At 46.8% G+C, this 17,834-nt stretch overlaps 1 protein-coding gene across 1 annotated transcript in view; it reads right to left on the bottom strand.

The window, feature by feature from the left end:
• Window positions 1-3,918: 3,918 nt before the first annotated feature.
• The window catches only part of LOC8050860 (beta-mannosidase), a gene marked incomplete in the record, with an annotated part of 51,241 nt that continues 37,325 nt past the window's right edge, over window positions 3,919-17,834 (bottom strand). Inside the window, 7 exon segments of the mRNA XM_042289381.1 lie at window positions 3,919-4,278; window positions 5,093-5,284; window positions 10,517-10,734; window positions 11,535-11,682; window positions 15,407-15,504; window positions 16,253-16,435; window positions 17,161-17,351. Coding sequence (XP_042145315.1) covers window positions 4,033-4,278; window positions 5,093-5,284; window positions 10,517-10,734; window positions 11,535-11,682; window positions 15,407-15,504; window positions 16,253-16,435; window positions 17,161-17,351 — 1,276 coding nt within the window.

Genomic DNA, 17,834 nt, shown 5'->3' with positions numbered 1-17,834 from the left:
TTGAGGAGGAGGAGTGAAGGGTACTGAGGGGAGGGTAGACCCCTCCTCCTTCTCCTCCTCCTCCCCTCATTCTTTAATATGCTCCGGGAGGGGGGTCACGTGACCTCGGGGAGGCGTGACCTGGGGGTCACGTGACCTTGGGTGTCACATGGGGGTCACCTCAAGGTTACGTGACCCCCAAGGTGACCCCCACGTGATCTCAGGGGGTCACGTGACCTTGGGGGTCACGTGACCTTGGGGGTCACGTGACCTGGGGGGACACGTGGGGGTCACCTTGGGGTCACGTGACCTTGAGATGACCTTGGGGAGGAGACCACGTGACCTCAGAGGGGTCACGTGATTTGGGGGTCACGTGACCTTCAAAGGATCACGTGGGGTCATTTTGGGGTCACGTGACCTTGAGATGACCTTGGGAGGGGTCACGTGACCTTGGGGGTCACGTGACCTTGGGATGACCTTGGTTACGCCGACGGCGACGCCGACGCCGCTCAAGCCGGGAACGGGCCCCTAAGAGCTGCGCTCTAAAAGTGAAAGCCGTTTACAACTCCCTGTAACACCGAATTAGAGCGCAGCTCTTGAGGAGGAGGAGGGAAGGGTACTGAGGGTGAAGTGACCTGGGGGAGTCACGTGACCCTGGGGGTCACGTGACCTTGGGGGGTCACGTGACGATGCCGATGATGTCATCAGTGACGTCACTGATGACGTCATCCGTGATGATGACAATGACGATGCGGATGCCGGTGACGTCATCAGTGACGTCACTGATGACGTCATCAGTGATGATGACGATGACAATGCGGATGCCGGTGACGTCATCAGTGACGTCACTGATGACGTCATCAGTGACGATGACGATGCGGACTCCGATGACGTCGTCAGCGATGATGACGAGGACGATGCGGATGTCGATGACGTCATCAGTGGCGTCACTGATGACGTAATCCGCGATGATGACGATGACGATGCGGATGCCGGTGAGGTCATCAGTGACGTCACTGATGACGTCATCAGTGATGATGACGATGACGATGTGGATGCCGGTGACGTCATCAGTGACGATGACGTCATCGGGGAGGTCACGTGACCTCGGCGAGTGGGTCACGTGACCCTGGGGGGTGGTCACGTGACCGCGGGGGTCACGTGAGCTCGGGGGGTCACGTGACTTTGGGTGTCACGTGACCTTGGGGGTCACGTGGCCCTGGGGGAGGGGTCACGTGACCTCTGGGGGGCACGTGACCTTGGGGTAACCTTGGGGGCCACGTGACCTTGGGATGACCTTGGGGGGTCGCGTGACCTTGGGGTGACCTTGGTTACGCCGACGCCGACGGCGACGCCAACGGCGACGCCGACGCCGCTCAAGCCGGGAACGGGCCCCTAAGAGCTGCGCTCTAAAAAAATCTTTACTGTCCCTTTAAACCCATTTTGTTGTAAAAAAAAATCTTTAAGCTCCAGTTTAAAAAAAATGCTTTTCGTATAAGGTTTGTCAAATTATGAGGCGCTGGAGAAAACCAGCCTTCTGCGTTAAGTTCTTATTTCGATCTCTTTTTGTTCGTGTTCCGCCCATTGAAATGCATGCGGCAAGGGCCTCAGCACGCACCGCGTATTGCTGTGCCGCAGTGTTCTTCCGCAGCATAAAGGCAGTCTGCTTTCATCGCCATCCCCATGGCAACGAATGCCGATTTTTTGAACACCGTCCACTAGCCAAAGTTTAATACAACGTGGGTTTAATAGTTACGATCCCCAGTGATGCACGCGCCTTCCGAAAAGGTCATTCAGCGTTCGTTGCCATGGTGACGGCGATGAAACCCGACGGCCCTTTTTGTTGAGGAAGAACACTGCGGCGCAGCGTTACGACGTGTAGGCTAAGCACACTGAAAGGAATACGTTTAGGTGATGACTCTGGCCGCTCTTCCCGCGGGGAACGAGCGACCAGATAGTGTTCGGAGCTAGCCTCGAACCAGTAGTAGTTAGTTCCGCGCCGCCGCAGAGGGCGCTGCGGTATGAGGTTCCTCCTTGGCGGCCACGTATCCCCGAAAGCGAACACAAGCGTGTTCGCTCTCAGGGGTCATGAAGTCCATCTCCGCTACGTAAAACAATCGTCTGCTTCAAACGCCTTTGCCTTGGAAATTGCCTCTGAAAATTTTCACACGCATCCAATTTTATGAAAACTTTGATAAAGTGTTTAGTGCTTTACCAACTTCACGACACACTAGTTTTGAAAAGTGTGAACTCTGCGTTTATTTTTTTTTAATCAGCCGTGCTGCGTCGATCTTCATTTGTTCTCCCATAGGGCGGGCCGCCTCCTGGAATCATGAGTACCACGTGACTCGCGCCCAGCTGCTCTGTCGGCCATGTTGTCGGAAAAACACGCGGATCAAAGAATTGCGTTACTCTTCTCCGTAAGAGCTAGTGCTCTAGTGTCGGCAGCGTAGCGTGCTCGCCTTTTTCGCAGTGTGGTGGTGGTGTGCGGCCAGTGGCTGGCCTCGTGTTTTGCTTAGGTGCTGTGTCGATCACAGGTGCCACCATCGTGCACCAAGGTGAGCCTTAACCCCCCCAAAAAAAGGAAGAAGGAAGAACACACATTTATGGACTTTGGCGACTTGGTGGCGGCGTGGCGACGGTGAGGTACAACAAGAAGCGGTGAGCGAGGGAATGCGGGACCACCGCCGGGGAGAAACAACCGGAGCGGTTGTTTTGGGAGGGACGCCATACCTGGGCGCCATCTATCCCCGTGCGAGTGAAGCGCGCTCGGCGCGCCAAATATAATGTGGCCGCCGCGTCGGACAGAGGGTCAGCCCCTAGATGTGTTTCTTCCATCGTGGTTACAACAAGAAGCGGTGAGCGAGGGCATGCGGAGACTACCGTTGGGAGAAAACACCGGAGGGGTCGGTTTGGGAGGGATCCCATACTTAGGCGCCATCTATCCCCGTGCGAGTGAAGCGCTCGGTGCGCCGAACATAATGTGGCCGCCGCGTCAGACAGAGAGTCTTCATCTAAATGTGTTTCTTCCACCGTGGCGCTGAGGCGCTTCCCGCATGCTTTTCAATGGGCGGAACGCGAACAGAGAGAGTTCAAAATGTTTTTTTTTTGGTCAACCCGCGTCCTGTATTTTTTTTTTTATCCGTAACATGGATCTAAACTCTAAACTTAAACTATCAAACTGCCGAATCTCTCTCCCTTCGTCGTGCCATTCTTGGCGTGATGCCAGGACTGCCTTCTTCGCACTTTGCGCGGCACGGCCGACGGGAATTCCCGATTTCCCTTTCCTCGGCCCAAAAGAGGGGAGAAGAAAAGCTTTTTTTTATTATTCGTGCGCGCGGCGACGACAACCGACGAGGTCGAAATCTCAGCAATGTGTCGCTTGTAAAGCTATCGCTTTAAAACACAGGCCAGCTGGGGTCTTATAACAGGGTTTCTTTCCTCGAGTGCTACAAGTACAAGTGGGAACTTAACGAATACTGCAAGTGCACGTACGCGTGTTCGTGCAGCCGAAATGCTTGCTAAATGGTTAAGCGCGGGCTTGTAGAAAGGCTTCCGCCGAAACGCTGAGAGACGTTTGATGGTTTTGATCCTGGTTGCTCAATATCAGTGGCGAGTGACAACTTAGAGGCTGTGTGTGTGTGTAGATAGGGTGTGTGTAGATAGATCGCGTGCTCAACAGAAGCACCTTTCAAGTTGCCGTTTTTGACATTCCATAGTCTGTCAATGATAGAATGAATCTTACTAAAGATGACATAATGAACTATTGGCCGATCGTGAAAGCCTACAGCGACAAGCACTTCACGCTCGTTTCAAAAGCGCACAAAACGCTTCGGAATGCGCAAATGTCAAGAAAAAAGAAAAAAAAACAAAAACGTTCCGAAATCATTTTGAAAATTAACTTCGGAGATTTATGTTAGCTGATTGTTTACTGCATCCTTCAGTATCAATGTTATTTTTTATTATTTAGTAGGTAGCAGAGGGCGGCCACTGGCCTCGCTTTGTCTTTCTTACACTATCAGTGGATTGTACTCTGATGCGCGTGCGTGTATTTCATCGTACACTGAGGACCGTCTGCACAGTGATCTGTCGTCCGAGCTCTTCTGCCGTGACGTCCTCGTGGGTTGTGAACTCCAGATGACGCGTCGAATCCTTCATGAGGAAGCCGTTGTCGGAGAACTGTCCTCTCGCCCCGTGCGAACTCAACCACACGAAGAGGGCCACGTTGTCCGTTACTACAGTCAGGCTGAACACTTTGGAGTTTCCTTCCAAGGTAGATGGACCCATGATGTGCGTCACCTGGAAGAAAAGATTGGAAAGAAAGAGGTCCGACCGTTCTTCGAGACTTATCCCCCCCGCCCTCCCCCAAGTAAACGAGCTCGATCGTTGTAAAGAGGTTTTGCTGGAAACATTCAGACCGACATTTCGAATTTAAGTTGATCACATGGGGTATACAGAAGCATGGGGTAGAGTGCACATGGTATACGGCGGTGTATGCATTGGGGTATGGTGCCTGAAATGCGGCCTCAACTGGTGAGCTAAACCGCGTCATCATCTGTGGTCCTTTGATTTCCGCCGATGTCGTCGCACTTGTGTCATGCCTGCCGCAATCCCGGCGGAATAGCAGAGCGGCGGGAGTACATGCTGCAGACGCTCTGCTGCATGCAGCACCGGACTAAGAAAGCTTCAGCGGTCAGAATTTAGGACACGCGATGACAGCGACACCTGCGTTCGCTCGTCCATTTTGCGGGAACTTCTATGACCAAGCCATTCGACAGCATGACACGCCGGTTCCTTTGGTGTCATTTGGTGCCGCTTCGGGACCGCTTTATATATTTGTATAGGGTAAGATCGCAACAGGTATGATTGAAATCAATTTTCATATGCGTTTACAGTCGTACGTTAAACAATGTCGGCAATTAGTTCTACAGTTCAGTTTTATTGGAAAAAATTGATCTTTGAAACAGTTTAGTTCTCGCAAGGTATGGGCGTCAAACTCTCGAGTGATTTTAATCTTGATGCATGGGCGGTATGAGAGGCTAAGCACATCAGTCGAATGCGGATTTCAGGCACCGTGATTGGGGCCCCCGCTCGGCCTAAAGGACGCGTATACCTTCACAGTGGCGTTCTGCAGGCCAGTAATGGATCGTGGCGGAGACGGCAGGGCGTATGCTTCCGGAGCCAGAACGCCTCCCGCTTCGTCCTTCAGAGTGAACCACAGGAAGCAGGTTCGGTCCGTGCAGCCGCTATTTTTCCACACGGTCGAGATCGGCGCTTTAAAGACAGCCAGTGAAGTTTCGTTGGGCTGAAAAGAAACACGCATAAGACGAAAAAAAATTACTACACGGTAAGTTTATTATGGATTTTTTTTTAACGTTTCAAGTGCACAATAACAGAGGGAGTTGCGTTGAAATATACGCAGTTAACGTTCGTCAGGTTGCTTGAGCTTTCCTGGTAATATGGGATTCGAAAGAAAGCATTACCGTCATACATTAGCGAATTCACAATAGCGCCACAGTACTTCCATCCAATGTTACATAAATTTAGCAGAGAAGAGTTGATCGGTTGCTATCGATTAGTCACATCGTTTGGCATTTTTCGCTGAAGAACGAAATTTAACGTGCTTACATCTAATTCATTATTATAATTTACTTTAAATCAACTCTATAATCCGCGTGGCAGCCTACCCGCCTAGATAGTAAAGTTTTGAGTGTGATGTAGCTACTTATTTTTGCTGATGTATTGTGCAAGCAAGCAGCCCTCGCTATTACTGCGATAATAAATCTATGTTCGTCGTTGTCTCGAACGGCGCTGATCTTGTTTTTGAGGAAAAGGGAAGCGGGTCATGATCATGATTCGGGTGGGATAAAAGAAACAACTTATTTGGCTTACTAAACAATAAGAAGTTTTAAGGCGTGCAATTGAACCCAATGTTTGCGCAAAAGCTAAAGGTAGTAGACCCTTAAAATTGTTCGCGTGATTACTTCACCACGAAGCACGCTAAAAAAACAGCATAAAAATTTGTTTATCACGATTAATCGAGCTGTGATTAATTAACGCGAGTAACAAAACTCTAAAGTTGTGTAGAAAAAAAAAAAAACAACTACAAAAAAAAAATCGTGAGGGTGCAGGCGAGCTGGTGAATAGTGAATGAGACGTCGTCCTGTTTATTTTCTTTCCCTTCTACGTTTTGATGTTTCTTCTTTACCCCAGTCTCAGGTTAATTCAACATGGTTAACTACCACAACAACTTTTATCTGCGCTGGGACAAACAACATTTTATATGCTCAGTGCATATGAACTGCAACCTGCATTGAGGCCTGCCTCAATGCAGGTTGACTTTTTTCTTCAAATAGCTTTTTTTTTCGGTCTCGTTAATTACCCCCTTTCATCAGGTCATCACAGCGATTGACTCCCGGCGCGGATTAAGGATGTAAAAATGGCTATCCTAAACAAAATGACGTCATGAAGAGTGAATGACAATTAACGCTTTGACACTCGGACGCTGCGCGAACCTGTTACCGCGAACACAACGTCGGTGTGTCTTATCATTTTCATTCGAAACAGCGTTTTGTGACGCATCGAATTTCACCGTTTAGGCTAGGGCTGCCGCTGAGCCCTTTACACCGCATCAGTTGTTTTACGACAAACCTCGTATTATAAGTAAAAAAAAAAGAGAGAAAAAAAGAAGCGCTATCGCCTGTTTGCGTTAACAGTGTCGCATAGCGTATACATGTATTCACAACTTCCGAAGAAACAAAGGCGTATATGTCACACTGAAGAATTCCGGAGAGGGGGACATAGCAAACAAGGGGGCAAACACAACACCGTCTCAAATCTTGAGACGGTGTTGTGTTCGCCCCTTCTTTTTCTGTGTGCGTGCTTCTTTTCGTCTCGGTTTTTTTTTTAAATTCTTTTTTAGCGTGATCGCCCATTAGCTTGCTTGCGTAATCAGCCTGATGTATTATTCGTAGATCAACGCGCTGTTTCCGAACAAGCGCGCGTTTGCCAAGTGTGCACGCACCATGCGTGCTCCAGATCCTTAAGGGCACAGGGTAAGGTAAAATTGAAAGAAAAATCGATTTTAGTTTTTTTCGCAATTTGAAAAGTTTAGTTCTTTCTGCACATTTTCCATTGTCCCAGTGTTTTTAGAAAGCTATATTTAGGGCTGAAAATCACTTCTTCCGAAAGCAAGTAGCAGGTGACCACGCCTCCTTTTGGGATACACTCCCTGTTTATCGATGAATTCTCCAACAAAACAAAATCAACACAAGACCTAAAAGCTTGTCCAGTAACAGATAATCTCAGAAAATTATTTCGCAACTATTGCATAGCTTTTTTTTTCAACCAAGACAATGACGAGACGCTGTGCACGTTTCTCCTAGGTGTGTACCGTGTGTACATTCAAGCGTTTGTGTTTTCGTAACGACAAAATGGCGCCATTGAATGCTGTTCCTTTATTCAATGGTGGCAGCATTGCACAAGCCAATGTTTTGAAGTTTTGTGGATGGAACCCTGTTTGGAAAGCCATCAAGTGGCTGAGGGAAGTTGACGTCACTCGTATATACTTTACGGACCAAGCGACATGGCAGGTCACAAAAGAGGCCCGGCAAGCAAGGCGATAAGCCTAAAGGCGAAGACATGACTTTAGCAATGCCTTTCAAGCTGGCGGCTATTGAAAAAATTACTCTGAGGCTGTTGGTGCCAATAGGAATTCGTTATTCACCAGTTTTTTTACTTTAAACTCAATTATCTCAAAACAGTGTTTTTTAGTACATAGGTACCATTTTTTCCTTAACCTGACATTATAGAGGGTTGATTTTTTATTTCTACCACATACATGGGTGTTCAAAAATACTGAACTAAAATTAAAAACGTGCACCTAGCAGTTTTTGAGTTACGAAGTTTTTAATAGATGAAAACAACTAAAATTTCAGTGCTAGAATAAAAAAATATAAAAAAAGAACTTATTTTAGATTGGTTCAAATAATTCTAGTTCAGTGGATAACACACAATATTTCGAACAAAATGATATTTACATGACAGGAATACTCCTAATAGTCACCGAGAAAAATGTTCCTCAACATGGCCTCAAATGCATGGGGAGTATAGGACTTATCCTGTGCCCTTAAGAAATGAAGCGATTTCGCGAGCGCAGGGCCGACAGCAGCGCCACCGTATTAGCGTGACGTCAGGGAGCTGAGCTGGTGCATAGTATACTCCTGAGGAGGCTCCACCCTCACAATCCCAGCGAAAAATGGCGCTACTACAAAACCACTTAGTATACGAACCAACGTTACTAGATTAGGTCAGTCGTGGAACTCCCGCAGAGTTCCCCAACTCCGCGGGAGTTCCTCAACTCCTGACCTTAGATGCATGAAATATGGTGTACGAATAATAGAATGTCTCTAAATGCTAGTAAGTGCGTTCTCGTAAGCTTTTACCAAAATATAAAAGAAATTAACTTTTCCGTATTTTCTCTACAGTGATCCAAGAAGAACATGAGCAACATGAAAATACTTAGGTGTGATATTTTCTAAAGACGGTTTATGGTCAGAGCAAGTAAACCATGGAAATGGGGAAATCAGGCAGGTCTCTTCTCTTCTTTTTTTTGCAGCGTAACCTCAAGCATGTTAATGTTAGTAGCGAGGTTAAAAAAATCGCCTGTCAAGCATACGTTAGGCCGATTCTGGAATAGGCTTGCCCTGTGTGGGATCCGGTTTACTGTGTTTATGTCAATGCACTCCAGCGCATTCAATCTGTCACTGGTCAGTTTGTCCTGACGGTCGTTCTTTAAGCACAACAGAAATGAGGGAGCGCCACACACGCCTCTCTTTGAAGCTTTTTCATTCTATTTATGATAAACTAACAGGAAGTTCTGCCTCACCATGCTTACAACAGCTAAACTGTATTTCGCCGAGAACATATGATTCTTGCAAAGTTCGACCGTATGCCGTCAGGACCAACCTTTTTAAACATTCATTTTTTGTGCGTTTGTGCGTGTGCGTGTGCCGCGAGAATGCTGGTATATTTTTATAATGCATTGTGCCCCCCCCGCAACAATGCTCAACAGGCGCTGGTTTTTTTTCTTTAATTAAGAATAAAGAGGGGGGTACTGGCCCCCCCCCCCCCCCCCCCCTCACTCACTTCAGTACATCTCCAGTCGTTTGAAACGCCATCTAGATTTTTGTTGCAAAACCGTGCATTCCATAGAGTATGGTGAAACGCAATCTGGAGGCTGTGCATTGAAAACAAACGCATTATATAGAATACTCTGCAGTTACCAAAGCAGTCCCCCCCCCCCCCCCCCCCCCCCCCTCTTCTCCAAAACGGTGGTGCGACGAACGACGGGAGACGAGCCGTGGGTAGAGAGGGGGTACAGCTCGTGCAAGGAGCGTCTATGGTCAGTTCCGTAACTGAGCTAATGTAGTAACCTTGGTACGAACGCACCATTTTACTCACGTCACACATACACACAAAACAAAGAGCAACCGTCAGCACCTTTTTTTAAAAAATAATTTGTCGCCCCACAAAAACAAAGCTCCACCTAACGGCATTAATGTCAGTCAAAAGCGTTTAATTTCTTTTTTGTTTTTGCTGATCCACTTTTTTTTTTTTACGTTGATAGCTTAAGAACAGCAAGATGTGGCTATTTACGACGGCTCTTGTGGCTTCAAGATTGGTCATCGTATGTTGTTATCAACCGATTAGCTCCCTAGCGATAACGAGATGCTTGAAGCACATTTTAAGTTCACTGATCCTTCCGTCATTTTGTTTTTCCTTTTTGTTTGTGTTTTCCGATGATTTGCCTTCAGCCAGATAAAAGTGCTTGATATTAAGTAGATTTCGATTTTATCTACATTAATCATTATCCACTCTCAAAATGCTCGCGCGTCTACTTCCCCGCAGAACGCTTGGGGAACCAATCCCATCATCTGCTGCACTCAGCAAATGACAAGGCCGCAAAAATGTTTCCACGAAAACATCAAGTCTGAGACGGCATGGAGTATGGCACCAGCATCCTCTCTGTCACATCTACGGTGCCCGTGTAGCGCCTCCGACCGGGGGGTTTGGCGTCTTATTCCGCCTATGCATGGGAAGTGGTACCGAAGTGGCAACAAATGACGCCACAAAAAACCGGGGTGTCACGCTGTCGGATGTCGCGATTCTGGCGGTCGGTCGTGGAAATGCTGGCGAAAAACACGAGCGAACGTGAATGTCGCTGTCGTCACGGCGTCCCAACACCTGGCTGCCTAAGCTTCCGTAGGCTGCCAAGCTGGCAAGCGACCTGCAGCAGAACAGGCGTCTGCCACATAGGTCTACCTTTGCCGTGGCGCCGCCAGGATTGCGCCTGGCAACAGAATGATCTTTTTATGACGTCATCAAGTGGAAATTGAGGGACCACTTTTTTTGGACGCTGTAAACACACTCACGTCTCTCCGAGTGGTCTGCGGTGAAGTTAACACCCGTTAATGTTTTAAAAGCGTCGAAGCATTTTTCTTTAAAGAATATAAAACTGGCAATTTCTGGGACGTACCAAAGTGAAGTTCAAAGTTGCCGAAATCAGAGGAGTGAACGACTGCCACTTGTACGTCTCCACGTGCAGCGTTACGTTCTGAAATGACTCCCGAAGATCATTGACGACAAATATCTGCAATTCGCGATTGCGTTCACGGGTGATGAAAGGAGAAATCAAAATGGGACTGAAAAATTTCTTGGCGAAGTACTGAAGCATCTTCCACCGGCCTCCGTACTCTGTAAAACGAAAAGGCACGCAACGCAATAAGAAAGAAGTCATCAACGAATCCAAAAAGTCACGTCCACAGGAAAAACAAATATTATCATCCATAAAAGCCGTGGACACAAAACACACATTTTCCAGAGTACACAGCACAGAGAAGTACATGGTCATGTTCCTTGACATAAGCAGCTCTTCGGTTGCATTTGTATATAGAGTATGTGAATTCAATCAAGATAGCATAAACAGTAACTCTCCTCTTCCCCAAGAGTGCTAGCTTATGGTAAACGGAGGGAATCTGTCACAGTTCGACCCCGTTTCCTCATAGCACACTTTTATATACATATAAGCGTAAGGTTAGCATTTTTAGCGCTCATACTGAAAACAAAATTTAATAACAAATTCTAAGTACCCTCTTGCGTGCACTGCACAGTACATGAGAACTAGCCTTGACGATAACACCGATTTACCTATATACAAGGCTCAGTATCGCAAAGTTTCGTGGATACACTAACCTCAAAATCAAAGACTGCCCGCCCACTTCTCCTCAAATCTCTCAAACTCACACACACACGCGCGCGCACGCACGCACACGCACAAACACACAAGCACACACACAAACACACACACACACACACGCACGCACGCACGCACACAAAATAGCTAAGAAAGTGCACACTTGAACAGGAAAACGCCAATGGTGGTGTCAGGTTCAAACTCGCGGTTGAAGTTGGGAAAACGGGTGTTTCTTTGAGTTAACGCGCCACAGAATGAAAGCGTGGCGAGCGCGTTAAATGTGAGCCCGGGCGTCACGCACCGATAGACGCCCACGAGGGAGCTTGCCAGATGTCGTTGAGCTGCCAGTACAGGGCGCCCATGGTGTGTCCCTGGCCCTTATCGTCCACGTGGCCCCTCCAGCGCCGAAAGGACTCGGTCGCCGTTCGGATGCCTTCTGCCTGCGCGATCTGACGATCAAAGCAATGGGCTGCTTTTACATGCAATCGACCGTAGCACATCGAATTAAGATTTGTTGACAATAATTGGGTGGAAGAAAAAGACACTGGAGGATGGGGGGCTGCGAAAATCGCCCCCACCCCCTTCCATTTGACAAGCTTCGATTGCATGTATGTAAGAGCAGCCACTGTCAGCAGAGTACACACAATAGTCAAAATCACTCCAGGAATATTGTTTTCAAAAGAAGAAACCAGGTAGTACTAGAAAAGTGCAGACCGAAATACATTAAGATGAAACACAAAAATTGAGAACAGGTTGTATACGCTACCGTAGCTTAAGTACGCCATCAGTGACTGAAGGAAAAGGCACCGACAGCAGTGATGCACATATATTAAGATCTTGTCAGAGCTCATCACTGACCCCAAATCAATTATTAACAACATGAGTTTCACAGTACTGGTTGCATGTTACAGCACAAGAGGTTGACTGCCGTCCAGAAACTTGTCTTCATGACCGGTTTGCTAGAAACAGCGTCTCAGGTAAGGCTGGGGTAAAGAAAGAACCGCCAAAGCCAGCGCACGAGATGAGCGGGACTCAAACCGCGTCTAAAGACGCTCCCGTCTTTGCAGTGTTTTCGTTAATCCAGTCTCGGCTGAGACGCCGTTCCAGCAAGCCGGCCCAGGTGTCTTCCTGACTCGTCGTGCTCAGAAGACCTCGCTTCAGTCCACTATCAAATTCTACAGGACCACTCAATGAGGCGAGAAGTGAAAAAGATATTTTGGTCCATTGAAGAAGCGCAAGAAATGGTATACATCCCTGGTTGCGTGCGCGATCACTATTGCTCGAAAAATTCAACCATTTGTATAGAGAAGTGCTGAATGATTTTAATGGACCAAAATGGAGATAGTAAAGCCATACTGTTTACTGCTCTCATGCCCATTTGCATTAAAAAAAGAAAAAAAAATTATTTAATTTTTATCAGTAGGGGAATGTACAATATTATTTTCCCCCTGACAGAAACGACGACTAAAAGTGCAAACCCAGATTTTCCTTAAAGGGGTCATGTAACAATATCGAGTTGGAATGTTCATGACTTTCCAGAGGCATACTGGTTTTTGTCTGGCTCAAGTACACAAGTTTCTTTGTCGCGGTGAAACTAAGAAAATAAAAGAGGACTACTTCTTTCAATCTTGCCTTCGTAAAGCTTGGTGACGTAATTCTGGGATTAAAACCACCCGCCTGACGGCAGTCGAGCGCGGATCATGGATTGAACACGAGAACAGCGTGAACACTCGACTTCGGCTCGTAACAATCAATGCCTCGGTGAACGCTTTGGTTGGCTCGTGTTCAACAACTACGGTGATTAGAGTAGCCGAACTCTAGCAATGCCTGGAGCTCAGCGTGCGTTTTCTGCTTTGCCAACCTCAGCGCGTGGCTTATATGATTAACCTTGGCAGCATAGGATAGGCACCAGGCCACGTGGCAGCTTGTTCTGGCTCCGAGTTGAGGGGATGAACGATGCTCATATTTTTCGAAATTTTCAGGTGACTATACCTGAAAATTGCTTTTGTTGGGATAGGCTACGCTTTAGTTGGGATAGGAAGGCATAAACGTAAGGTCGCCGGAGTAAGAAGTTGGTAAGGTCCCCATAGTAAACCATTGAAAAAGAAAACTTTCGGCCTTTCCACTGTGGTGAAGAAGGAAGACCAGCAAAGCTGTACTATGGTGGAAAGGAAGCAAAGGCCGGCCGCAAGCCGGCAAGCCAGAGGGGAAAGGCTGAAAAGGTTGCCGCCATCTATGAATGACGGCGGCAACCAGACAACCGGCAAGTCGGTCGTCTGGTTGCCGTCGTCGTTCATAGATGGCGGTAGCTGTCCGGAGTGTTGTGTCGACATTGATTTGCTGGAGAACACAATTCTGAAGAAACTAGCCCTTAACAGCTCCGCTGTAAAAAACCGAGACAAGTTTATTCGGTTATTAACGTTATGGAGTTATTTTAAGTATAGTATTTAGCGAAAGTAGAAAAACCGTTTCGTGGCCCTTTTAAAAGCGCCCGCTGCTCTCGGAGTCAAATTTCTGTGGCCTTTCAGGAGGCGTGAAGAGCGCGCAGGGAGAGCTTTGATCGGCGCTCAGGGTGTGCGCAAGTGCGTGCCTGTAGCTTCAAGGCACAGGATCACAAATTTATTCCCCGAAAATCCAGACGAGGCGAGGAACGCCAGAGAACCCAGCTCTGACTGGAATGATTAGTGAATAGACGCAAAGTCACGCGGAGAGCAAGTTTGTCTGTTTCTTGCAGAGGGGTGGCGATGATGTAACAACACTGAGCCCTTAATGGCTGATTAAAAAAAAAATAGTTGATAGACCTTGAGGCATTTAACATTGAGGTCTATCCAGTATCCTTTCAATCAAAGTCAATCAGAGCTCGGCGTCATTTTGACGTCACCGCAACTCCTGCGCAAGGAGCAGACGACTTGTTCTCCACATAGCTGCCTTTGTCTCTACTCACGGTTCAAACGCGTTCGAATGCGAACGCCGAAATCCGGACGCCAAAGTCTGGCGCTCGAACACGTTCGAAGAGTGAGTAGAGAGGACAAACGAGGCAGCTAGCTTGGCGTCTACTACCCACTACTCATTCCAGCCAGAGCTCGGCTCCCTGCCATACCCACTCCCTCTCGTTTTCTCCTCTCTCTCTGTCTCTCTCTCTCTGTTTCTACTCGTATAGCCTTGGTTTCGCTCGCACAGTAAGGCAATGTGACTATTATAACCGGCATATTAACGTCTGGAAACTAAAATTCAGAAAGAATATGGGACGCTGAATCAATACAACCATCAACTTTTTGGGGCATCAACGCCTCGGCGCATGCACTAAAATGAGAATTTCAACTGAGCAACAACAAACATCGCAATGTTCTCCGGGAATATTGTAGATGGCAATCATAGAATATCAATAAGCAGTATATTTAAGCTTTTAGACGCGTACATTTTTTATTCCGCGGCTTTAAATTTTTTTTATTGAATACTATCGGCCATATTTACAAAATTGTCAATTTCTGCTTCTTTCTTCTTTGACAAATTATCATAATGTTTTCTAGGTCTGTAAGAGACCGGTCCCCAGAAACGTTCGGCGCATCGCATGTGTAACGCCGCCATAACTTTAGTTCACAGGAGTCAGACGGCGGTGCACGAGAAGGCTCGTGCCTTCTCGTGCTCTACACTCGCAAAGCTACAGCGAGATCGCTGCACGTGCTGAAGCAATAAAGTTCCCTCGATGCGTTGCACCAGCGGTACCGTAGTCAAACTGGCTGGTGATATCGGTATATTGCCTGGGTATCATAGAACGCAAATCAAATAGAATTATGATAGTTCCCTAGACTTTTTATTCCGCGGAATGTCCACGAAAGTTGGCCATGCACCTAGAAGAGGAGGACTCCCCCCCCTAATCGACATCACACTATGCTCCGTTTCACCTTATGTTGTACCGCAGAGAAGGCTAGGAGCGCGAGATCATAGCGTTGGGAGCTGCTTTGAACGCACGAGAGCTTGTGCCGCCGAGATGTGCCCTAGAACAAGGAGCTCGCGCTTGTAGCCTTTCCTGCTGTACATCATAAGGTGAAACAGAGTATAGTGGATACACGCAGCGACTTATAGTTGGCGTCAGCGTTACATTACGGAAACGTGTACGTAGTTGGAAGGGGGGAAAAACAATAAAGAAAAAAAGTGCGTCGCTTTCCGTACCTGCGAGTAATACGAAAAAATATCATAAGCATCACTGGTGTTCCGAACGTCGGGCCAATCAAAATGATCATGTACTGCGCCGATGACATAGGTGTCACCTGAAAAAAAAATACAACATTAATATAAATTATAATATGATGAAAGACGGCAGGTTTTCAATAAAAATTCGATACAAAGGAATGTTGCCGAGTGTTTATGAAGAATCTAATGAGCTGGTAATGATTTCATGCACTGTAGGAACTACTTTTTTTTTTTGCGGTAAACTTAATTATTGGGGTAAAGGGAGGAAAGGCGGCAAATGTGAAACCTTAAAAAAAACAAAAAAATTTACGACCTGGAAAACAAAAACCAAAAAGCGAGAGAAGTGATAACAGATCATGACTTTTTATAAGCTCACATCATGCACACGGTACCAACTGACAGACTCCTTCGATCGCGACTTTTTGCGCTTTTTAATACACGTTTAATCTGACAAATTCTCGAGATTCTCGTTCCTCGTTTTCTTATGTGCTGCGTCCTTATACGCCTTCCTTTGTGTGCAAAATAAATCCCTCTCAAACGTTTTCTTCCCCTTCATAGGGCACTTGTCTTCCTAACCCATGTGTCAGAACGCCCGTTTTTTTTTAAAACTGAGTTCCGGTAGGGCTTCTCGCTTATCCTCTTTTTAGCGCAGACGTCATTCCCAGGCAAGCCAGTATCTGGCTTGCCTGGGAATGATATCATCACTTCGCTCTACCGGCCCTATTGATTTCCCGCCTTGTACGGAGATCCTCGAAAGGAATAGGATATTGCCACCGTTCCCTTCGGCGAAGACAATAGCGGGAAGGAGAATTAAGCGTGGCTTACCCAGCCGCTGATGCTGCCGGTGCTCGAGAGCCACCGAGAACGGGTACACAATCATCGAAGGTAGGAGGACTGCTTGGAGGCTGTCACGTGACGGGTAGGACTGCAGCCCGTACTCCGACACGAACCTAGTGACGGGGAAGTCGCCCGCGTTCCACCAGTCGATGCCGTACGAATAAAAATGCACTAAGAAACAAAACAAAAAAAAAAGTAAGAACAATGTAGCAGACTCCTCTTTTTAAAGCACGAAATCAAAGTTGGTTTTAATTTAATAATGTACAGACAACTGGAAGCCTCTTTCTTTAAATAGTGACAATCGTGTTTCCGCTCTAGCAATTTGACCAATGCAATATGATACTAATAACTGATTACCTTTAACGTGCATTCCCAGAAGCATCTTCATGCATAGTATACATGAAGGTGCTTCTGTATGTGTACAAAATACTGTGCATCTTGTAATGTACTCCGAAAGCCAATAACTGTTAAAATAATCTGGTTAGCTAATGAGGAGATTGAAAGCTATTGCACTCCAAGGGTGGTGTGGTCTCAGTTGCAGGAAAGTGTGGACGTTAATACTTTAACCTTCGACACTGAAGTGTGCTATTTCAAATGGGAGAAATCGTCGCTGTCGTGTTAGTAAGCTACGTCATGCAGTAAACTGACAACCATCATGACTTCCCAAATTCGTCGGTTTAAGAATATTCGGGTAAGAGGGGTTTCTAATTTACAATACCTGGTGTAACCATTTATGCTTGCAGTTCCCTGTTTTATGCCCACTATGAAACATAGATACGTTCGATGATTGCCACCAGTTCCCTGGCTTTCCACACAATATTGTCCCGCTTGGATCGGCAAAAAATGTCCTTTTTGGGATTATGTATTTGAATACTACGAAACCATTGCTCACTGACCGTCTCCGGAAGAGAAACTGTTGGGGTTAGCGGAGATCCAGTGGCTCAGCTGCGACAGCTTTCCATTGCTGGGACTCGATGCCAGATAGGGCCGTGAGCTGTCCTCAGCTTCTACGATCGTCTTGATAGTTTCGATGTAAAGCTTTCGATAGTCCTCCCTGTATCTCGTAAGATGCAAAGCCATGCCTGGCCTGCAAAAAAAAAAAAAAAAAAAAAAATTAAGCAAGTGCTCAGTACAACCGGAGGTGTATTGTGTCCGTATACATTTTTAATCGAGCTCTGCTTGTTGCGCAAATAGGAAGAAATATTCGCAGCACTGAAAAGAACAAGAACGATAAACTGACAACAACAACAGACGATCGCAAACAACAACAAACTATCACTAACAACAACCACAACGATTGGGGCTCGGTGCTTCTATGCTTGATGTTCACAACTGCCTAGAAAGCTCGGGGCGTGGTTTCCAAGTTTCTATCTTCCGTTGGCACGTTTCAGAAAAAAGATAGGGCTATAATGAAACCTCATCGGCTTCGTGACGCTAGTGTGAAGGGCGGTGGCTGATGTTTGATATTATTTATTGTTTTGTGATAATGAGATATCTGTTTTCGGTTGGAATATCAAACAACGTAGAGGCTATCAGCACCACAGCACGCGTGTGGCACGTGAGATTACGC

Source organism: Ixodes scapularis, unplaced genomic scaffold (genome assembly GCF_016920785.2).
Source record: "Ixodes scapularis isolate PalLabHiFi unplaced genomic scaffold, ASM1692078v2 PGA_scaffold0__279_contigs__length_252992795, whole genome shotgun sequence".
Lineage (NCBI taxonomy): Eukaryota > Metazoa > Arthropoda > Arachnida > Ixodida > Ixodidae > Ixodes > Ixodes scapularis.
Note: the sequence above shows the minus strand (reverse complement) of the source record. Positions and strands in the feature narration are given on the sequence as shown.